Genomic DNA, 24,699 nt, shown 5'->3' on the forward strand with positions numbered 1-24,699 from the left:
TTGTTCCGTGGGAGTGAGTGACCTTTGAAATGAGTGACAAAGTACACGATTCGGTTTGAGTGATTGACAGGTCAAAGTGTCCACAGGTGTTCCACAAGGTGGCGTGATCAATTTTACACGAGGAATTGGCTTAGAAATAAATCTTGGAACATGGGTTCTGCGCTTGTTTTCAAAGGAGAATAAACACAATCGTGTGCAGACACACACTTTACATTGATTATTTTGATAAAGAAAAACACAATATCTGGAGAGTATTATACGACATTATTGAACGGGTTAAGCGCAGAAATAAAAAAAAGTCCTCAAAGAAAGTCATCTATCAAATAAAAATAAGCCTACATCGACTACCATCCAACATCATACTTTTTGGATGAAACATTTAAACAGATGTGTATAGAACTTAAAAAGATTATGTTAAAAAACAAAACATGTAACAAAAATAATTTTTTTTAGAGCCCTACCTTTTTTGAAGGATTTATTGAACGACCCTTGTACACTGTACAAATGACTTTTGGCATTTAAATAAAACGGTTTCAATTTCAGAAGTGACAAACATAATATAAAACTTATTTGTTGTATAAAAATAATTAGACTTTTTTTAAAGAATAAGAGTACTACGTGAAAGTCTACAGCAAGTAATGTAAAAATAAAGAAATAAACTGAATTTTAAATTATTGACAGAAAATATAAATTTAAAAGAGCACCTTGACATTAAAATAAAATAATTTTGAATTTAAACATTTCCTTATATTAAAACACAAATATATTTATGAAGGCTTATTACCAGCTTAACAGTTAGTCAGAACTAGGTTCATGCAACATCAGACCTTGTAACAGATATAACAGCTGATATTAAGAGGATTTCATACTAAAATACTGCATTAAAAACAATGTTTTTTTTGTGGTTCTATAGTATTTAAAGAAAAAAACAACATTAGACGTTATAAGGAGTATAAAAAAATGCATTATTAAAAGGCAGATTAGTTCTTTTGTTTAATGTTTACAAAGCACAAAAAAATGCCTAATCATGTAAGTGAGCATTTACAGACTACAAAAACATAGTATGGATTCTTACTTCTGTGGAACCTCACAACTAGTGTAATATTTAAAAATCATCCACTATTTGGGTTTTTCTTTTAAAGTAATATCAAAATATTGTTCTTTGTATAACTGCATCAATAAAACTATTTACAACAAATACGTAACATTTAACTTATAACTACAAAAATATTTACAAAAAAATTTGGCAAAACCCAAAAAGTCACAACATAAACCAAATTTTCTATAAGAACTCAAATATATAAAAACACGCTTTTCACCTTCTGTAGTGTAAACAATGTTAAGCTTGACTTTTTATAATTTATAAGAAATTCAAAGGAAAGCTCAGTATGGAATCCCCTTAAGAGAATATTTGTTTATATAACATTCCCGTAAAGAAAACTCCCTATATCCAGCTTGATACATAGGAGACTATACAAGACTTAGAGTCAAACTTAATTAATCATTTTCAGGTACATTAACTGCCAAATACATATCAACAAAAAACAGTTGCTGTCACACAACTTGTGAATATTTTATGAGACAGGCCCCTGGGTCCCAACTGCCACCAAGTTCCCTCGAGGTAGACATTGCAGACTGAGCATCGTCGAACAGTTTGTAGTATACTTGGCTGGGTTCTCCGTAGTTTCACTGAAACACACAAGGTGGCGTCATGTACTCTGTGTAAGGTTGCTCCTACTTCTACCTCCTCAGTTACACAGAGAGTAAGTAATAATTAAAACTAACAAGTAACATCCAAGTATTTAGTACACAGTAAATATACATATGACCTTAAAAGAATCTCTGAAATCATTGACAAGATAGGAGTGACCAAACAGCCTCATTATTGGAGGTATTTTTTCCAACAAAGCTCTAGAAAAATGCACACATTGACTCTTTATTCCTGATAAGAATATGGTTATTCTAGCTTTACCCCCCTCAGGTCAGGTGTACAAAATGACTTAATGGTCCTAACTTTGCCTTTCATAGTAAAATGTTTGATCAATCTCCCTGAGGTGAGAATTCCTTAACATCTTATGATGTAATAACATGTATAATAGTAATAACAAGTCATTCTCATAGTCCATGAATGAGAAAGATAGTCATGCCATGGCCAGTGCAGATTGTTCAAGGTTAAAAAGATTCCCTTACTTCACTCACACTCTAAAATAAACGAATTATAGAAACCGTAATTCAATGAAACACACAGTGCTAATAAATTGCGGTCAGATACAAGCTAATATTTTGATGTAAACATGTGCTCTCAATATAGTACCAAAGTTGTAAACCAGGCTACGACACCTGTCAAGAAGCTCTTCTGTTATCGTAGTACTGAAAATAGCCACCAGAGAGCAGGCAATGCTCTTTTGACAATAAGAAATAACCAATAACCAGCTGTTTGTCAAAAACGTTTTAACATGAGAGTAGCTGTAAGGGCACGACTGTAAGGGGGTAGAACTGTAAGTAAACACAAGAGTAATAATAATAATAATGTTGTCTTTATTTTCATCAAGCGTTTCTCAGTTACATACAGAACAACTGCTTTTCAGAACAACTATCGTCAAATACAACAGTATACATGAAAATTAAATAGAAATAAATAAATAAAATCTATACATTAAGCAAATTCTGCATCATCTTATTCTTAAATGTAGCTATTGAACATTGTTTCACGTTTGGTGGGAGGTCGTTGTACAATTTCGGGCCGAAATAAGAGAAGCTCCTCCTTCCCAACTCCAGCCTAACTTTGGGAAAATGAAGAAGATTCCCCATGGCGGGTTTCTGCGCTGAGAGACCTCATCCCGAAATGAGAGCTTCTCACTAAGGTACTGAGGCTCCTGAATTAACAAGAGCCTTGTGGACCATGCAACACGTCATGACCCTGCAGACGGTCTCTACCGACATCATCCCAGCGGCATCTCTGTAAGGAGAGACATGCTCAAATCGTTTCAAATTAAAATGAAACGGATAGCAGAGTTTTGCAACTTTTGAATGCGATGCATGTCTTCTCCAGAAATGCTATTCCCGTAGGTGGGAAACAGTAGGCGGGAAAACGGACAGGACTAGTGACTGCATGATTCGTAGCTTCGCAGACTCAGGTAAAAATATCTCTAAATCTGTAGAGTCCCCTCAGTCTACCGAGTGCTCGTTGACAGGCATGCGTGACATGGTCAGAGAAACGTGAGGCCACTGTCTTAGCACAACGCCAAGAGTTCTCGCCCTATCAATACAGCCAAACTCTGGCCATCGAGCCTCACATCACTCCTCTTTCACTGAGGGACTGCACAATGTTGTGTGGCGCCGTATGCAACACAGTGCACTTGCCTATGTTTAGTTTCAGCCCATTCGCCATTGACCACCCCAATATTTTTTCAAGGTCGACATTGATCATATCAATGGCTGACAACCATCTGCGATGGCTCATAAGACAAGTGCAGCTGCAAAATCGTCAGCATACAAATGAACTGTGCAATTTTGCACACAGCTTGGCATATCGGCTGTGTACATATTGAACAGAATAGGCCCTAGGCAACTACCTTGAGGAATGCCTCGATACTTCACAAGCGGGGTTGATGTTTTCACTCCCTAACGCGTCACCTGCAGCCTGGAGTCTAAGTATGACCTTATCCAATTGACTACGCTCAAGTCAAAGCCATAATAGCTCATCTTCGCTTAAAAGCATCTCATGGTCCATTGAATCAAAGGCCTTAGAATAATCCAACATAACAATGGGAGTTATATTTACCCCTGTCTTTGGCGTCAATCATATCACTGAAAAGATTTGTCAGGGCTGTACATGTACTATGATTGCGCCTGAAGCCCGATTGCAGCTTCGGTAAAATATCCGATGTTTTCATAAAACTGTCTATTTGTCTAATGGCAATCTTTTCCAGTATCTTAGACATGGCTGGGAGTATTGAAATTGGCCTAAGCTGGTCTACCTGATTGGAAGCTTGCCCTTTCGGTATTGGCCGAATAATACTTGTTTTCCATGACTTTGGAAAACACGCTGCCAACCAGGGAAACGTTTACCAGGTGTGTAATGGCTTTGACTGCGTAGGGGCTCACTGACTTGATCATGTCAATCGAAATTTCAATCGCTGCCCACAGCTTTAGATTTTATTTCATTCATTGCCGAAATAACGTCTCTTTTACTGACAGCGTTAAAACTTAAATTTATCTCTAATTTCTTCTCGGCCATTGGTTGCAAAAAAATTCCCATACGCTTTTTATCAATCTTCGGGCCAGCTCCCATGTTTATAAAGTATTCATTGATCTCATGAGCTTTAAGTTCTGGTGGAATGTTCGAGCAATCCCTTGTTTGTACAATATCATTTTTCTTAAGGCATGTCCAGAACTCCTTTGGATTTTTTGAAGAGGATAGCTTTTCAGAAAAAAATCTCTTTTTTGCATTTCTGATCATATTATTCAGTCGGTTTCTTATTTCTTTGTACCTCTCCCAGTCATCTATATGCCTGTACTTCCAATATCTATTTCGCAACTTATTTTTAACCTTCGTCATCTTTCGGATGTCATCGTTTCGCCATGGGGCTTTTTTCTTGGACACTTTCTTACATACTACAGGGGCAATTTTTGTCATATACTTTCCTGATATTATTTGTTATCCATGCCTCCACAATATCAACGTCTTGTTCGTTCAATATACCATCCTAGTCACAAGCCGCTATCTCGCTTACTAACTTTTTCTGGGTCACAGCTGCTAAAATCTCTATATTTAATAATTCGTGTTCTATTTTGTTCTTTGTAACCCCAACAATGCAATAGGTTAACTTGTGATCTGTAATGCTTACGCCCCTATGATCCTTTATACTCGAGACATCCACGACGCCGTTCCTCTTGACCTCAACCGACCTGTCCACAATGATGTGGTCTAACAATGTGGCTGAGGTTGTTGTCACTCTGGTGGGCTCATTGACAATCTGTGACGTATTGGATTCTTTCAAGTAGTCGGCAGTAATATATCGAGATACGTTGCTTGTTTTTGACATGAGATCAACATTCATATTCTCCTAAACATATCACACCCCTCACTTCGATCGCAAGATCCACGAAACAGAGAGTGAAACAAAGAAGCGAGACAGGTATGCCTAACAATGGGCGGCCTATAAGCCACACCAATTGGTAGTGCAAATTCAGTAGTGCTCGAGGTGTTCAGCTCGTTGAATTGCTCAGCAGTTAAGGAGTTTTTATATATATATATATTAATGTACATGAAAATTACAGAATGAGGTAGTTGTTTGGAATTGCTATCAAGTTTTCCCTTGCCAGAACCAACAACGTGACTGTTTGTTGGGTTCCTGGTCATGAGGGGATCCCTGGGATTGAAAGAGCTGATGATGCCCTGGCCAACCTGGACTCGGCGTCAATTATGACAGACCCTTAACTGTTCTGCGGTGTTCCAAGGTGTGAATCCTTTGGGGCTGTCTTGAAATGGGTTCATGCGGAACATGAGAGAAGGTGGAGGTTGCATCCGGGCATGAGAATGAGCAGAATGGTATTACAGTCACCTTCCTCCACAGTGGCGTCTGACCTTCTCTCACTAAGTAGATCAATGTCTTCTAGGGTTATAGGTGTGATCACGGAACAAGGTCACCTGAGGAAGCATCTTCACAGAGTCAGCATCCTTCAGAAGGATCCGCTCTGTAGAATGTGTGATGAGCAGGATGAAACTGCCGAACACTTGCTCTTTGATTGTCCTTCAATAGCAAGGCAGCGGTATGCCATCTTTGGTAGTTTGGACAAGGGTGGTGAATTTCCCAGGAGGACCTGATAGGTTGTTTTCGGCGGTTTGTAGAACTGGTGAAATCATAGACTGGTCGGAATCATGGTATGCTTCCGGGGTGCGCAAAAGGCCCTTGAGGCTTAAGTACATGGCAGTAGGCCGCCCCATAGAAGAAGAAGAAGAAGTAGCACCATATACAGCCAATAGAACCCGCCAAAACAATCTCATAATGTAAATAAAATATGACAAGTACACTAGGGCCCATATTTCGTTTGGAAAGGATTGCAAAAGTTATTGTAAATAGCATTCTTTAAGAAACAATAAAAATCCTTTTTCACTTGGATGTTTCTTAATGTACTGGTCGGTTAGAAGTACAATAACAGCCTATGAAGTCAATAGCGGACGGTAGTGTGCTACCTGGTAGGGGGCTTGAAGTGAAGTGCAGAGTTCCACACGAACACGGTGCCGTCCAGAGATGCTGAGGACAGAGTGCTACTGTCTTTACTCCAGTCGAGGGCTGTGATTGGTGCAGAGTGACCCTTCAACTCTGCCAGCACTCCTCCTGTGGCCAGATCCCACACCCTCACTCTGCGGTCGTCTCCTGCAAATCCACAAGAAGGCACTGATTAAAGTGGAGACGTTACTACGAAAATATGACATGTCAATGTCCACACTTCATTGGGAGTGAATAGCATTTACTATAATCTATAAAACGTGGACATGATATTTGGTTCATCATACTTAATAAAATATTACTTTAGTTAAAAAGAAAAAGAGTATTGTTAAGTACTGACCACCAGAAGCAAGATGTTGGCCATTAGGACTGAAGGCAAGGGCGAGCACGCTGCCGGAGTTGCCGTAAACTCGCACCAGGCTGCCATCTGTGACGGACCACAGGCGGATGGACCGGTCCGCTGAGCCAGTTGCCAGGTAACTGCTGTTGGGATGGAATTGTACGCACTGGAACAAAACAATTTCATGAAGTTTTTATATTTTTTAAACCCCTTGACGGCTTTCTTGTACCTAAAATTATATTATTTACTTAATTTTTTTGTTGTTTTTTACAAAGACTGATATTTGATATGATATTTTTGATGCAAAATAAGTTAGTTGCCTATTTCCACATACACTCTTTATACGATACTAGCAGTTACTCGCAGCTTCCCACAAAATTTTGTGTTGAAAAACAGGGATACTATGGGCTTATTTATGGCCATTGTAATTTAGTCTGTTCTTAATATTTTCTTGTGCCATAGTTGATTTTGCCTCATTTCCCTAATTAAGAAAGTATATATATATATACATAAGCAAGTCTGAAAAGCCTACTTCTGTCAAAGGCAACTAAGATGTAATTTATAACAGTCTTTAAATTTATAGCAAAAGTTAACTTTGTCTTTGCATTACAGTACTGTCCAAGCATAGCATATTTAATATCTGCAAAAACATACATTTAAAAGTACATTTTCCCTAAAACATAATTTTCTTAAACTCTGTGCTCAACAGCGATTCCAGGAAAAATTTAAATAACAAGAAATAAAATAAGATTTAGGAATAGGCCTATATGTTAACCAGCAACCGTAAATGTCCATGTAAAATTCCAGTACAACCGGTCCTGTAGTTTTTATGTGATTGAGTAACGCGCACATACACAGAGACACCATTAGATTTTTATATAATAGTATAGATAAGAGCATTTTGTAACCTAATTTTACTACGTAAGTAAATTATTTTTTACAGGGGTGAGTGTTTACATGGGCACGGCATAAAGTTAGTTTTATGTAAGTGACCGCCAAAGTGATTTTTTGAGTATTTTTATACTTATATGCATACTACAAAAACACCAACAAACAATGATACCTTGAAAGTGAGAAGACTACTGTACGTGATACTTACATTGACATCCTGGCAGTGACCAGCAAAGATGCGCAGGGGATAGGTACGATCGAGGTTCCACAGTCGAGCTGTACAGTCTTGTGAACCTGTTGCTATGTAGACCCCCAGCGAGCTGACAGCCACTGACCAGACAGGGTAGTTGTGACCTCTGACAGGCACAACAGTCAGTGGGAATTGGAACAAGAAACAAACAGTAACTGCTAGACAACTTATCATGCATGGTTTGTGAGACAAACTACTTAGTAGTAAATAACCAAAAGACTGAGAAATACTGATTACTTTAAATAGGAATTATAAAGTTAGTAAACCTGTAAAACTATTAGGAGTATACCTCGACAGCAAATTAAGTTGGGAGCATCACATAGATCAATTGTGTAAAATATTGTCTAGAGTAGTCTATCTGTTTGATCTCTTGAGTAAATTGAAACATTGTATAACTATGGATATGCTTCTAGTCTCCTATTATGCATTTTTTCATTCACACATAAGTTATGTTATAACTCTATGGGAGAATAATAATGGTGCAGTAAGAGTATTGAAATGGCAAAAAAATCCATTACGTGTTACGAAAAATGTTTCAAAAAGAGAGACCTGTGTTCCAATTTTAAGATGACTAAAAATAATGACTATTCTTAATATGTACATATTCTACTGTCTTATAAATGTAAAGGAACAACTTGAAAAATTTACAGACAGGATATTCATGATTATCCTACTAGAACAAAGCATTTTTTACAACTTTTACCAGTTAAACTAACCAAAACAAAATGCAGTCATCTTTTTATGAAAATTAAACTGTTTAATAAGTAACCATTAAATGCTAGATCTGTATCTTTAGTCAAATTTAAAACAGTTTTAAAGTGCTGGTTAAAAGTTAATATATGTTATTGTGGTGATGGGTTCTTAAATTGTGATACCACAACATTACTTTTTTAAATTTTGTCTCTCAATGTATTAATTTATTCAGTTTTTATATTGATAAGTTTTAAAATTGTATCCATGTTAAATATGTTAATAGTTATTTAATTATTTTTTTAAATTTATATAGATCTGTTGGTTGTTTGATTATTATTGTTTTTAATTATATAGATCTTCTTTACTGGTAGACTGGATTGAGTAGGTAGAATCTGATTTTTTTAAATTTTTAGTTCAGAATATTTTAGTAACTTGACAAAGTCTATTGCACTGTTGAATGTGTTTTAAGACCAATAAAGATCTCGAATCTTGTGTCCTTAGAACTTTCAAATCTGGAGTTAATTTTTTTTCCTAAACAGAAATAATTAATGCCAGATATAGTTTGGTTTTTGACAAAATTAATCAGAACTTTTTTTATAAACATACATATCCGGTAACATATAAAGCAAATTATATAGAACACATATAGTACTGGATACCCTAAAGTACTCATCAATAGAAAGACTTCATCCACTATACAGACAACTCAAAACCTTTAAGACTAGAGCTTTGTTAGTGTGTGTGTCTCCATGTAGGCTAAGCTTGTAGAACCTACAGTGAGCAAATTTCCTCCTGTAAACTGGAGATTTGTCACATGTAGTCTCTCTGCAAATTATGAATAGTTTTATTTATCCACTTCACTTCCGTAAGCACCGTGATATATGCTCCATTACACATAACTTTTCATTAGCTCTTTTTGTCATTATCTATTTTTTTTAGTTCATTTCGAAAATCCGGACATTTTAAAAATCCGGACTAGGTCAGGTCCCAACTGATCATTGGTAAAGTTTACTGACTTATGGAAAAGATAGTTTGAGAGAAGAGTTCTGGTAAAAACTCCACGTTTTAGTAAAAATTTTAAAGTAAATGAGATTTATTTAGCATTTTGATTTGCTGCCAAATTAAGAGGGCTATGCAGAAATTAGATTACTTTTTGATACAAGCAAAAACCAGTACAAGAAAAAGTTTTGTTAATACATTTGAAAGTGACGCTAAGTACTATTTTGAAATCACTAAATTACTTATTCTGTGTGAAACTTAAAGAATTTAAGATTGAAAAATTGTGTTGTAGTGTAAGAGAATATTCAACCCATTGTCTAAACATTAAAATAAAAATATTTTTACTCTCAGGTATGGAATTAATTTTTCATTTTGCAAGTGTGGGTGCTTAAAGTCAATTAAAACATTAAACGACGATATAACATGTAAATTGTATTTTACTATCACATAATTTAACCCTTTTAGGACGACAAAAATGTTGGGTATTTTTTAGGTACGCATTTTTTGAAGTGACCATATTTCATAGTGGACATACCGAAGAAGACGACGGTGAAATTGCGCAAAATGTAGTAGTTTGATAAATATATTATAAATCCATTATTATAAATTGTGCCTACACCATTTTTTATCCACATGTACATAATTAAATTGTCTACAATATGGTAGGATTTATTACTATTTACAATAACCAGAAAAATAAAATAAAATTTTAGAATTTCTATTTTTATTTTTTAGTTTGGCTTCAGTTTACTAAGATAAAAAAAATATTTTTAGTGTGTGAACTAATATTACTATGTTTCTTACATAGTTATCAGTTTAAATACCAAATTTTATTAACATTGGTTGTGAAATAATTGTTTTACAACAACAAAAACTTACATTACAACAAAGTAACCTAATATTTTTTGGCGGGGATGGTGTGGGGTTAATAAAATCTTCAGAGTCATAAAATATATCTTCAAGCTGGAAGTCAGGGTCTTCGTCCGTGTCGTCTACAAAATCAGAACTAGAATGTTTAGATGCACTTTCTGAGTATTGTAACTCACGGTCCAGTTCACTGCTGTGATCAGCTAAATTAAATTGATCCATGTTCACAAAAGAAGTTGAACAAAACATATTTCACTATAAATCTATAAACACTAAGTTTATAACTGATCTGATACAATCAACTACAGTCAACGCGACCGCACTGTGACTGACTGAATGTAAACACACTAGACGGAATTGGCGCGCTCCGCCAACTGGACTGGCACTAGAATAGGCGCTCATGTGCAGCTGTTCTAAAAATAGACATATGTTGTATTGTTTGGCCAAGATAAGTTCTGAAATACTCCACTTCCTGTCACAGGATGTGCCTCTACAAGGAAAACTAATTTTGTTCATCGTATTTTCGATATTACGTGAGTATTATGCAAATGTAAACCGGCGGGCACATAAAAGTCCGCTCGTCTTCTTCGGTAAAACTAATGCGGACTATTAATAGTCCGCTCGTCCTAAAAGGGTTAAGTATTTAGTTGCCTAGCAATAATTGGATTTATACCAGATCTACTACAAAAATATAAAATTATATGGATCATTAGCTTGCCTTGGTCACTCTCAAGTTTGAAAATTAGGCCTTATCACATAGTTTTCTTAAATTTCTTCATCAAAATTTCACCATTACAGTTATCATCATTCACTTTATTTTTACTTTCATTGAGTAAGTTCTCCAGAACATCATTTTAGCATGACGTCATTTCAGATGTCAACTAATCAAAACTACCAATCAACAGATAACACAAGAGTGAGTCGATCAGCTTCAAAATTGAACATGTTATATTTTAACAAACCATTGATATAATAGAACAGACAAAGGCCAAAATAATCAAATCGGGAATATTCTTGTACCCCAAAACTATGAACTTAGCGTGACAGGCAGCACCCATCATTGTTAATAACGTCAATGCTAGCCTGATGACAGGCAATATACGTCATTGGTAGCCAATGGTATATTAAATGATAAAAAAATTATAACTATGCTAGTAGTTCTAGTTTTGGCTGATGTTAGTTTTAACTATACGGGATATTAGTATTTTATATTCTGACAATGCACCAGTTTGTGTTACATTGTTTGTAAACCTGATGAACGTTTTGGAATAAATATCATATCTTTATAGTTAAATTGCGTGCAGTTATTATTGAGTTTCTAAATAACTAATGCACCAATCAGTTGAAATAATCTAAATATAACAGACAAATCACCTGTAAATAGCAGCCGGTGAATAATCCGCCATCCTCCAGGCTCTCATGGTGGTGTCGTGAGAAACAGACAGCAGGACTTCAGCATCGTACAAGAACTCAATCCCTGTGACAGGTCCACAGTGTCCTCGAAGATTGCTGTATCTCTGTTCTCTGCAATTTATTTTCAGTATATTAAAATTCATAGAAAAGTCCATTTCAAAAAGCGTTATCTGATTATAAAATAAAACTTTTAAACTTAAACATGTCCAATTTTCTAGTATCTGCCATGTTTTACTCGTTGAAAATAACTGTTCTCTCCGAAAGAAAATAATAAGAGAGAGAGAAAACATCCATGGTGATGCTAATTTCCACATAAAAGAACATCTAGTTTTATTTAAATTAGCATTTCGCAATCCTATAAAAGTAGTAGGAGCATAAGCTAAATATAAATAACGCAACTAAGGATATTCTATTTTTACCTTCGATTTTATAAAGACTAGATATATTGGAGAAAAGGGAAAACATAAACAATCTTGTTAATTTAGTTAACAATAAAAACAATCAACTTCCCTGATTGTCTAGGAGGGGGGGGGGGGGTTATCAACATCACTGGTGAACGAATCAGTCAAAAATGTAATACCACCCAAAAGAAATATAAAAAGAACAACTTTGTAATATAAAATACGGTAATATATATATATATATATATATATATATATATATATATTACTTGACAGGTATTTGGTCTTCCGATCATATGTTAGTTTGCTTATTTAAACGCATATGTGACAGATACGGCCAAATACAAAATAATTGAATCGGAAAAAGTAAGCGCTCTGTGGTGTAATGGTAGCACATTCACCCGGCAAGTGAGAGATCCCGGGTTCGACTCCCAGCGGAGCAAGTACTTTTTGTGATTCAATGTTTATTGAAATTATATATATATATATTAAGGCTTTTAGAGCAATAAAGCCATATTCTGTAGTTTTACTGTATGCTGTACTGCATATTTAGTTCATTAAACCGCCACTACTGCCTTACCTACAACATCACCATCACCGATCCAGGGGCTTCCTGACACACCGATTGGTACTAAAGCTTATTTATTCTACCTCTCATAAGAATTTAGAGTGAGAAGAGAACTAACGGTATTGTGAGGGTCTGAAGAGGTGTGTTGGTGGCCAGATTGACAGTGGAGTAGTGGCCAGCCGCTGGACCGATCTTGGACTCTGACAGAGACCAGAGCTTGAGTTGTGATGACGAGTACCCAGACGCCATCAGCTTGCCTGAGCGCGACACCTTCGCACAGCACACGCTGTAACAGTGTATTTTAGTCATTATTATTTTCATGCTCACAACACACTATACAATAGTTTATTGTATTGATTATTATTTTCATGCACAAAAATTGAAAATTTGTCACAACTAAATTAAACCACGTCAAACTGTCAACCGTTTGAGTGCCAAGAGCCGAAGTAATCCAGAGAAGTGCTGAATGCTCTCTACTGCTTACGAAAGATGGCAGTGCAATCAAAGATTTCTAAATACGTGTTTCTTTTAAGTCATTGTCCCTTAAAGGAAGTTTTCAAGGTAAGTTTGCTGATTTTCCTATACATTTAACGATAACCATAAACTGAGTTAATAGCAATTGAGACAATAATTCAGAAAGAAAAAAAGCTCCTTTGAACAATGATACTCATAATAATATAAAACAAAAAACTCTTAACAGGGAAATCTGACAAACAAAAGGTAATTTTTGTTTCTTAAAAAACGGTGACCAGAAATGTCAACATTGAAATTACTATTATAAAATAATATAAAAGTTAGTTATATAATAATAATAATCAAATCTTTATTTGTTGTTTGGATTTTACAATTATTAAAAAAGTCAATTCAGCATAATGCTAGGTCAATAACGGAACATGCTAATAATAATAATAAAAATAACCATTACTATAAGTATTATAATACACATAAAATAAATATTAACAAACACACACATACATATCAACACTAATTGATTCATGTGATACAATTTAATTTATTATAGACTAATTAAAAATTTATATTGGTTAAACAAAAGAATTCATATGAATGTAGAAAGGATTTTCCAGGAGCCAATTAACACGTTCACGACAACGGGTTTTTCCAAATTTTTTTATTTGTCGTTGAATTTTTCAATAATGACACCAAAAAACCGTAACCGTGTTTTTTACATTAAACATCTAAGTATTACGAGAAATGTATGTAAGCTTCGCAATAGCGATAAATTTTTTCTCCATGTACCCCAAGGGGTACCTAAAACAATTGATTTAACTTCAAAATTAAAAATTGGCAATTAAGCCAGACGGAGTACACAATAGTCAAAGATATTTATTTAAGCACGGGAACAAATTTAACAAACCACCAAAACATGCAAACAATCAAAATGTAATAAGGATATGCATAGCAATGAGTACCCCATTGGGCGCACAACATGCTTTACGAAAGCCCGGTGTGTATCTGATTGGGTATACGACGGAAGTTGTGAAAGATCGTGTGTACCCGATGGAGTAAATGTTGTGAATGTGTTAAAAAAATTTTCTAAAAAGGAATGTAGGGATGCTTCCTGATTAAAGGTTCTATGCGATTATATAATTTAAATGATGAGACAATATGGCTTTTGAGTGTTTTAGTTTAAAATATCAATGATATCTGAAAATGTCTGTAGCATTTAGATCTTTCTTTATTTACAATGAGATTGCAACTAATAAATAACTAAGAACGGACAACAATATTCAAGATAATACCTTTCAGAATTATTCAAGGAGTACAGCAACAGAGGCGGAGGTGGAGTGGGACTTGCTCGGACCTGTCTGATCATCTCTTGTAAATGACGCATTTCCTTATCGTCATGTGTTTGTTGATACAGGGACTCTAGGTAGTCTGCTGTCTGAAATCATTTCATTATACTAAATGTAATGTTTACTCCTCGTTATTACTCAAAAATATGTCTAAATTCATTTGAATTATCTGAAATAATGCTAGGTAGATTTTTTATACACTGAGGTAAGCACTTGTATTCACTGAAGGTTATCAACTAGATAGCCAAGACTGATAAACTCAAAGTTCTGACACTTCTCCTTTATTCCATTTTGGGGAAATGGACAAAGTTGTAACAGTGACTAAAAAGTTCACTTTTATTTCCTAGAAAGGTGTCTCGAGTTCCATCTTTATCTTTCAAAAACTAAACAGAGAGTATCCATACTTTTAACTTTTTATAATAGAAAACAAATTTAATTGTTCAAGCTCTAACTAAATACATTTTAAATTACGGTTTACTGCCATTATAATTTAAACTTACTTCGTCTACATAATCCTCCAGCACATAATCTTCGCTCTCAAAAACACTGTCACTGGATAACACTTCAATATCAAACCACGTTTGAAGAACCTATGATAAACAAGGCAGTTTATTACAATCCAATCACATTTAATGTTGTAATATTTAAATTATAAATGGTCTTTAGACTTCGTCTAAAAATATGATTTTCAAAGTAGCAGTGGAGGGAAGAGGGGCCAACAAGGATGAGAGATGGGAAGATAGTATAAGGGGGACTGATAAACAGGCTGAGTAATGGAGGAATATTTAAAAGTTGCTGATAATCATGATGTCAAGCTTTAATTAAGTTATAATAAATTGAATTTACATTAAATTTTGGAAGCAGGGAAAATATTTTCAACCATTCCACATAATTATTTAATAAGTCTTAACAAAAGTAACTTTATTTTTAATAAAAAAATTTCAAATAGGGTAAATATTTCAACAAAAAACTAAATAATTCAAATGGGTTCACTTTCTGACCTATATTTACCTCTACATAACTTTTTTATGCATAAAATAATTGCCAATCATGCATATGTTCCACAGTTATATTATTACAGTAATTTTCTAATGCTAGTTTTCTAATGCTGTTGACAAAGACATAGACAATATTGTATTGCCATAAAACATGAGATGCAATAGGCTGAATTACGTAAGAACTTTAAATCTAACCTATATCACAATGAACAACAGCTTGTAAGGCTAAAGAGCTGCACATAAACAAAGTAAATGTTATTACTTTGTACAACAGGTCAGTTTTTAAACATAGTTTTCTGATCAGGAAATTTTTGTGTGTATATCTTTGTTTTTAGCAAATTCGTGTAAGAATAGTACAAAATCTGTGTTCCGTGTAGTGCGAAAAAGAATTCTACACTTGGTGTTTCATTCTTCATTTTTTTAAATTTTTTATTTATTGAAATAAAATTATTTAGTTTAAAAACAACCCTCCCATTATAAACAAAATTTAAAACAAACAGATATCACAATATAAAAAAGTTTTATGATCAGCATAAATATTTAATAAACATGAAATCTATATTGAGTTTAAAAGTAAACATGTAATTTGAGTTAAAATGTGTACATTGGCGCTGTCATTAAAAAAACAAATATGTACACTACTTTCATCCATTATTCAATTCCCACAAAGTCACAATGATGGATTTCAACTTGTTTGTATTTTGTTGTCACCAAAAATCCAATCACTGAAAGGACTCCACAAGCGGGGGGATTTTTAATTACAGAACTCATTTGAACTAGTCACAGAGAGAAAATTAGGTGAGATATAGATCATCCGCTTCCACAGCTCGATACAAACTGAGCACATGTATCATTTTACTCCCAAGATGCGGCTCAAGCCCTTTCCACTACTGAGCTAGTCCCAAACACATGTTACTCTTTGGACAACCCTTTTACTATGCCATAAGAAATTAAGTTAATACAGTATTGTAGATTTTAATTCAAATGTAATATAACATAAATATAATGAAATGACTTAAGTTTAGTTCAGCAGTAAAAATTGGATCAGACAGTATGTCAGTAATAAGTACACAATGTTATATTTATGTGTTTTCTACAGATCAGATCTGTAGGTAATCTACATGGTATTTTAATGGATACAGTAGTGTTGAAACAAAATGCAACACCACAATCTAATGGCAATCGATACAAAGATACATTACCTGAAGCAATATAACATGACTTTGAGTTGCTAGATACTTTTGCAGTGCAGCCATTGTTGACGAACTGATCTTTAATTCGTATTTACATGACCTGTTAGTACAAACAGAATATACATTTGTGAAGAGTGAAATAACTGTTTTTAAGACATTTTAAAACTAATTTGTATAAACGAAAACTATAACAGGGTTGCTACAGGAGTCCAATAATGAAATTCCCTGACTTTTCCCTGATTTCCAGACCAAATTTTTCATTTTTCCCTGACTTTTTTCGACGCAATCCCCAGGGTTTTTGGCAATTAATGGGTGGAAAAAAGCGGTGTTGAGGCTAACAGGGTGGCAAATATAAAAAAGCAAAAAAGCCTGCTTCATGCGCCGCGTCATCTGCAGGCTTGGACTCGGCGCGGCAGCAGTAAGTTTATTTGTGTAAAGGGATTTTATATTTTCCCCTGACCAACGTCAAAATTCCCTGACTTGAGACCGGATTCCCTGACTTTTCCCTGATTTCCAGTCCTGTTTTTTTTTCCCTGACTTTTCCCTGATTTCCCTGACCTGTAGCATCCCTGTATAATCAAGCCTACTTTTCAGTGGTGTAAAGCTATCCACCGTTTATAAGATCCGTCCGGCTATTCTTATACCGTTTTATAAGGATTATTTATGCAAGCACCAATCCATAAATAAATTGCAGGGAAAGTGGTAAAAACCTATAGGTTGACTTTTTTTACTTTTCTATGAATCAAACCTATGATTTTTTAGAGACAACATGATCGCTTGGTTATGGAGAAGGAAATTTAAAAGCTACCTACTTAATTTGTTGGTCTGAAACCCATTTCATCTGTTAACACATTAACTGCGGAATTGTTGCCTTTAGGAATACTGAAATAATTGTACAGTGATAAAACTAAGCTTGTATGCCTGCGAGTCCGTTTGAATTTTGGAGATCTATTTCTGAAACACTTTGATGTCACAAGACCGCTGATGGGTATTAGAAGAATGGATACCCTTTCAACTTATATAGGTCATATACCTTCAATGTAAACACGTGATGTAGGACATGCACTGCCCACATCAGGGTCACCTTCATTTCCGTACTGCTCAGAATCGTCTGTGTCAACATCGTCAACCAATTGCCACACGGGATCGGCTACAAAATACTTATCAACTTTTTCCAAAATAACCTAAAACTGGCTATGAAAATTTAAGAGGGGCAGAACAATCCATTTTAATAAATAATAAACTTTAAACTCACTGAACAGCGCATAAAACCAACAGATTACAAGAACACTTCACAAGAATAGCGGGTAGCCCACACAGCGCCGTGGGAATGGTGAACCAATACTCATGCAAAATAGCTTTAGGTTCAGAGCAACATGTGATAAAATCAATATCTTTGTTTTCACAATAATCAAAGAATATCCTAGTGCTGATGGCAAGTTTTACCTCGAGTTTAATATATTTGAAATTTATTGTATCTATATAAAATATTTAGAATATTCTCATCATACCTCCAAGACCAGTTATGGCAAGTAAAGGTTTAAAACTTATTTATCACACTTCTGCAATAATCCTAATTGGATTACTTAAGTTAAGGGAAATGCCCCATTATAAGGTTCACTTTTAACCCTTTCCATCCCAGACATTTTTTTTAATTTGTTCCAAAAATCCCAAGTATTTTTACTAATGACATACCCAAAAATCCGAGGCTTTTTTAGTTAATTTTGTCGCGTTTTACTAGAAAACCCATAAAAAATTTATTTATGAAGCAAATTTATTAGTTTAAGTGTTATTAGCTTCCTAAATATGTTATATATACTATAAAATAAAATATAAAAGGACATGCAAATATTTACAATAACTTTTTTTAATAATATGTATTTACCAAAAAATATTTTGAGGATTTTTTTACTTTGTTGCGTTGTGGATGGGCATAAAAAAATTATTTAACCAACATTGATAACACTTGACAAAACCACATTTAACAGTCTTCTAAAAAATCCATACTTCACACTGATATGTTGAGAAATAAAAAAGTTCTGGCTTTTTTTAAAATCACTGTAGTTCGGAGTTTTCCCCAGTTATAACAACAATATGGCATATCATGTTCCATTTCTACATAACTTATAGTTCTAACCAAATATATTGAATGTCAATAGGCAAACAATGAACTATTTCATATTTTTAACTAAAAAAACTCCTAATCCTAACAAAATAAAAACTAAAAATTACCATCCAATGAGGATCGGCATCTGAATCATCCACGATATCAGAAGAACTACCACGATATCAAACAAGTCGTCAATCTCATCAAAAATACAATTACTAATTGTATTATCACTAATTGATGACCTACAACGTTTCATTTCAATTCCTTTCACCACACAAAAACAATCAATTCACTAACGAAACACGAATAACCTCTAAACAACAAGCTGGAATTAAACCCAAACAAATACAGCTGACAAAAGTCAACACAGTTATGACGCAACACAAAGAGAAAGAAGTAAATAAGTTGTTGTGCAATAATAAAACATTATAGCGTTTAATAAATCAATGTTTTTTATAACAGTATATGTTATTCCGAACATTTATATATAATTTAAATAAATATTCCGAGTTAATAAATATTTTTAAAAAACCTTTTCCTTAACGTCCGGAAAACCGGACGTTGGGATTTTTGCTGTGTTTTTTGAACGTCCGGTAAACAGGACGCTGGGATTTTTGGAACATATTACGAACGTCCGGAAAACCGGACGCTGGGACGGAAAGGGTTAAAGACAATACACTACATCAACATGTTTTTATAACAATTTTACAAAGAAACAAGAAATTTTAATTAAAAAGTGTATATGTTGCTTTCATCAAGTAGACAATTAACTCATGTTAAGGCATTGGTACTGAAACCGAGTTGGCCAATTTGGATTACTGTCGAAGTCAGTCAAAAATGTGTTTTAAAACTTTATCTCTTTTAAAATTGAACCAGTTGTAGAAAATATTGTAGTAAATTTACACATGTTAATTTAAAAAAATCAATGATTTTTCAAGGTTTTACAGTTATTTTCCAAAATGTATTAGTAGTAAAACATTCAAAATATGCCTATGCAAATTTTTTATACATCTAATAGATTTTATGCATTAAAATAAAGGCAATCAAAATGAGAAATATGTGTGACGTGGTACAAAATAACAAATTTCAAGCAAAAAAATCTAATCTAAATTCAGAATTTTTTTTAATTACCTAAAAGCTTTGATAAGTGGTTTGCTGTCAATGTCCTGGGTGGTGAATACCAAGGACAATTCTTCAATGATGTCTCTGTGATTTTCATGACCCAAAAATAACTCTTGGTGACGTTTGAGAAACTTGGACGTTGCCTGTCTGTCTAAACCTCCGCGTAATATTTCCAGGTACAAGTGACAGAGTAAGGGGAACAACATGGCATGCAACTCGTGGCGACACTTTCCTTCTGGAAGTTCCAAGATCCATGACTTTAATCTGTAACATTTAATACATTAATAACCGACAAGCTGAAGCTTTAGTTCTCAGCTAACTGATTCTCTTCTGAGAACTAATACTAAACATACTTGCATAAAATTTGCATAATACTTGTTCATAAAAATAAACGACAAACTTAAAAATCATCGGAAATAATGTTCTCTGATACAGATGTACAGGAGAAATGTATAAATAGGCCTTCAGATTCAAGGTACTGTCACATATGTAAGTAATTATAATACAGGGTTGCTACAGGAGTCCAATAATGAAATTCCCTGACTTTTCCCTGATTTCCAGACCAAATTTTTCATTTTTCCCTGACTTTTTTCGACGCAATCCCCAGGGTTTTTGGCAATTAATGGGTGGAAAAAAGCGGTGTTGAGGCTAACAGGGTGGCAAATATAAAAAAGCAAAAAATAAAGTGGAACACAGTTTAATACGTACAAAAAGATTGACTTAAATGATCTTTTACAAGTCGCTGGTAGGCGAGTCTGTCGCAACGGCCGGGCCGGGCCAGCCGAGCCGCCTCGGCTGCCTGCTTCATGCGCTGCGTCGTCTGCAGGCTTGGACTCGGCACGGTGGCAGTAAGTTTATTTGTGTAAAGGGATTTTATATTTTTCCCTGACCAACGTCGAAATTCCCTGACTTGAGACCGGATTCCCTGACTTATCCCTGATTTCCAGTCCTGTTTTTTTCCCCTGACTTTTCCCTGACCTGTAGCATCCCTGTAATATCAAAATGTCTATCTGTGATTCATAAAATTTCAATTCAATGTTGTATACATGATGGCTATTCTGAGAATGTCACAGTTTTGATGCTATATGCAACATGGAATCAGTGATTTTATCCAATGCTGTCCGAACTGAGGCACAAAAGTGGATCTTTAAGTCTGAAAAATATACGTCATAACTGCATGCCACAAAACTAGTACACTATCAGGATAACCAGATCCATACAAAATTTTGTAATTGCCTTCGACTAAAAAAAAATGGCTCGGTTGAGTATGGTGTAAAAATTACAGAAGATTAACTGACAAATTTATTTATTAGGTGTATATTAATTATTATAAAAATTGCACTTACTTGGTAAACTGTTGTTCAGCTAAGGCAATGTCGTTACTTATTGTGCTAAATATTATTGAGTTTAGTCTAGAAACATCTTTGTCCACTGTTGCTGCAACTGTCATCTGCTTACATGTTTGACTTAAAACCAAATCTGATTTCCTGAAGTGATCTGTTTCCTGCATGAAAAAATAAACAAATATAACTCAATGTCTAGTATATAATATTTCAAGTTTTAGGTGTTGTTGGAAAAGATTCATTTAATTAATAAGAATTAATAGTATTTGTAAAATGAATACTATCCTGGATCACTCCATTGAATCAGACCAGCGTCTTCTAAAGTACACCAATGATGTATTTGCCGTAGGTGCATACCTATCAAGCGATGTATCGGGAATGCCATAAGCAATGTCCCATGCCCATCAACAAACCCATTTTTTATTGTTTATAACATGTAATTGTAATTATATCTATTAATTTGAACCATGTGATTAATTTAGTATTTCGTATACATTGATATCAATTGGTAGTTCTCTTACTTGATATATAAAGTATCGATGATTGTAATAAATGGTATAAAAACCAGGTCCACTTATCGTACTCTGTCCTTATGAATATCTATAAGTCAAATGTTGTATTCGATAGTATCAATATTTCTAACTGATAATTATGATTTAATTGTGTTGGGTGTCTGGTATTAGGCTAGGGTAGGGTACGATAAGCGGACCCGGTTTTTTATATCGAAAAATGTAATCATCGATACCTAATATTCGCATCTCAAATCCTAGACTATCAATCGATATAAAGTATCTACAGTTCTCAATAACAATCATATGTTTTAAATTAAAATATGAATCTAATATTTACAGTGATCAAACAAATTATTATAACCAAAATTACAAAAACTGAAGACGACCATATTTGCTTCTCACAGTTACAGTTGTTTCTTTCCACAAATTTCACATAATGGGTTTTTCAGCACGAGTCCAACATGTTGAAGTCATGAAAAACATGTCTTATCATCTTCCAAAGCAATGTCGTGTAGTTTTCTAAAATTGACTGTCATTTTTAATAATCAAATGTTACTTACAGTATATAAAATTGAAATGTTACATTAAGAGTATTATTTGAATGTGTTTACAGCTAGGCCTATTGATATAGATTATTTAATTAATCGTTGAAATAATTAATCAGTATCGATTGATTATATCCAATGGTTATGATTAAGTAATATCGTTTGCCAATTTTCGATATAAAAAACCGGGTCCGCTTATCGTACCCTACCCTTAGGCTATACTGCCCTCAAATTTGCAAGCCCACCTTTTGAATTTAATTACTTGTGAAAGATTAACAATATAAAGCCTAATCTATCTTCAAATTCTCCACTCCAACCACAGCCTAAGATACTATTTGAATCCATTTTTCTAAACAAAATAAATTAAGTTAAGCTAAGAGAAAACAATGCACCTAAACTGACCATGTAAATTTGTAATAGACCAAAAATGTATCTGAATTTTTCAAATGATGTATTAAATACATTAAATTTTAAATACATACTAAATTTTGAAATACATAACTGAGGAAATAGACTAGTAGTCTAATATAAATAATTTTAAACATTTGACATAACAGTTTACTATATACCTGTGCAGTATTGGAGCAATTCGGGATTAATTAGACCGATTATTATTATTAATTAGACTTTATATAAGTTATTAAAAGTAAATATAAAGCTAACCTATCAAATTAAATTACCATATAATGTCTGCGCCGCAAGTATGAATTGACTGCACTTTTTACCATATCACTTCCTGAGCGTTTTTTGAAATCATTATCACAAACATTAACTACAGTACAATTCATTTTTAATTATCGAAATTTGTCCTTCAACATAACAACCAAAGGCCTGGGCCAGTAACCTAACAACGATCACTTCTGCTTTACTTCTAAGCTCTGCTACGTTAGTGTAGTTTATTTTTGAAGTAAACAAACCATGGAGATGAGAGAAAGGCAACATAAAAATTAGCAGTGTTGCCAAATAATGTTTGTAATAATGAGCATAGTCAACAGAAGAACTCTACAATGTGATACTAATGTGTATGACAATGAAATATTACTCAATATCGGTATTACCTAATTGATCAGGTACATGTATTGTATGATTATACACTGGTAAACAACACCCCAACTTTTACTTTTCGTAATAATTAAATTATTTATCAAACCGTAGCGTTAATATTACATATAAATTAAGAAAATGCGTATTGCTTGGTAATAAACTAGTAATTGAATAAGTCAACGTAGTTTACTAATAAGAACTAATTAGTAAATGAGTAATCTTGGATACATCATAAAATCCATTAATAAACTCTTTTTAACAAAAGAAATTTATAGATTTCCTATAACATAGAACAAGTTACGGTGCTTATGATGATACTGAATATGCCTAGAGCTTCATGTACTCAAATAAAGCTATGAAGTTAGAGGTCTTGCTGTATAATCGCGGAATATTTGGAAACAATTAATAAAGCATATGGAATTTAGTTACTGCATGTTTATAAACTGAAAAACTTGGATGTTTCCTACATGGTGGTTCAGTATGCTGACGACACGACTCTCTGTGTTAAAGCCAAAACACTTCAAAACTTGGAAATAATTACTTTTTCTGAGTTGAATTCCTGTATTCAATTTTTTTCTGAAATAAACCTGAAACAAAATGAATCAAAATCAAATTTCATGACATTTTCGCTAAGCAAACGAGAATCTGAAACAAGACCTTCAGTATTTGTGGATGATCTCCCGCTCGATGAAACGGAATCCACAAAATTCCTAGGAATGTTCCTAGATCGAGGACTAACCTGGGACGTTCACGTGGATCATGTCTGTGCCAAGGTTGCATCGGGCATCTTTGCCCTTCGCAATTTGGCAAAGCACTGCCCTATTGCGGTATTAAAAACGGCCTATTATGGTTTAATTTATCCCCACTTGGGATATGGAATCAGACTTTGGGGCAGTTGTGCACAGCACAAGCTGGAGCGAGTCTTCAGGCTCCAAAAAAAAGCCGTAAGAGTAATTTTGAATTTAAACAATAGAGAGTCGTGTAGAAGCGCGTTTAGGGAGCTGGGATTTCTGACTTTGCCCTGTCTCTACATTCTCGAGGTGATCCTCTACTCCGTGTCAAGGTGTGCTTTGGTTAGGGGACGGGATGTTCACCAACACGGGACGAGAGGCAGGGACAACTTGAGCGTCCAACAGCACAGGACAAATGCGTTCAGAAATTTACCATCCCAGGTTAGTGTCAGATTGATCAATAGTCTCCCTGAACACATCAAACAACAAAATGGAAAAATATTTCAAAACTCAGTTGAAAAACTCTTTTAATTTCGAGGGCATTTTACTCGGTTGGTGAGTTTATGATGGGTCGCTGGGATGATTAAAACCTAAAATTCTCAAAGACCATAAAAACAAATAAATTTGCC

The 24,699-nt window shown here is 34.3% G+C and overlaps 1 protein-coding gene across 2 annotated transcripts; it reads right to left on the bottom strand.

The window, feature by feature from the left end:
- Positions 1 to 537: 537 nt before the first annotated feature.
- On the bottom strand, positions 538 to 23,206 carry LOC124363163 (TAF5-like RNA polymerase II p300/CBP-associated factor-associated factor 65 kDa subunit 5L). Of its 2 annotated transcripts, none has more exons than XM_046818306.1 (12): positions 22,976 to 23,206; positions 21,242 to 21,399; positions 19,905 to 20,159; positions 16,673 to 16,763; positions 14,973 to 15,062; positions 14,419 to 14,561; positions 12,777 to 12,944; positions 11,651 to 11,800; positions 7,676 to 7,823; positions 6,577 to 6,742; positions 6,200 to 6,383; positions 538 to 1,689 (listed from the first exon to the last, which is right to left on the bottom strand). In XM_046818306.1, the coding sequence occupies exons 1-12, from the start codon at positions 23,081 to 23,083 to the stop codon at positions 1,575 to 1,577; spliced, it is 1,776 nt and encodes a 591-aa protein (XP_046674262.1). In that variant the 5' UTR covers positions 23,084 to 23,206; the 3' UTR covers positions 538 to 1,574. The 2 variants fall into 2 exon arrangements, with proteins under 2 accessions (XP_046674262.1, XP_046674263.1); XM_046818307.1 differs by having other exon boundaries at positions 22,959 to 23,206.
- Positions 23,207 to 24,699: the final 1,493 nt, after the last annotated feature.

This window comes from Homalodisca vitripennis, chromosome 5 (assembly GCF_021130785.1).
Source record: "Homalodisca vitripennis isolate AUS2020 chromosome 5, UT_GWSS_2.1, whole genome shotgun sequence".
Lineage (NCBI taxonomy): Eukaryota > Metazoa > Arthropoda > Insecta > Hemiptera > Cicadellidae > Homalodisca > Homalodisca vitripennis.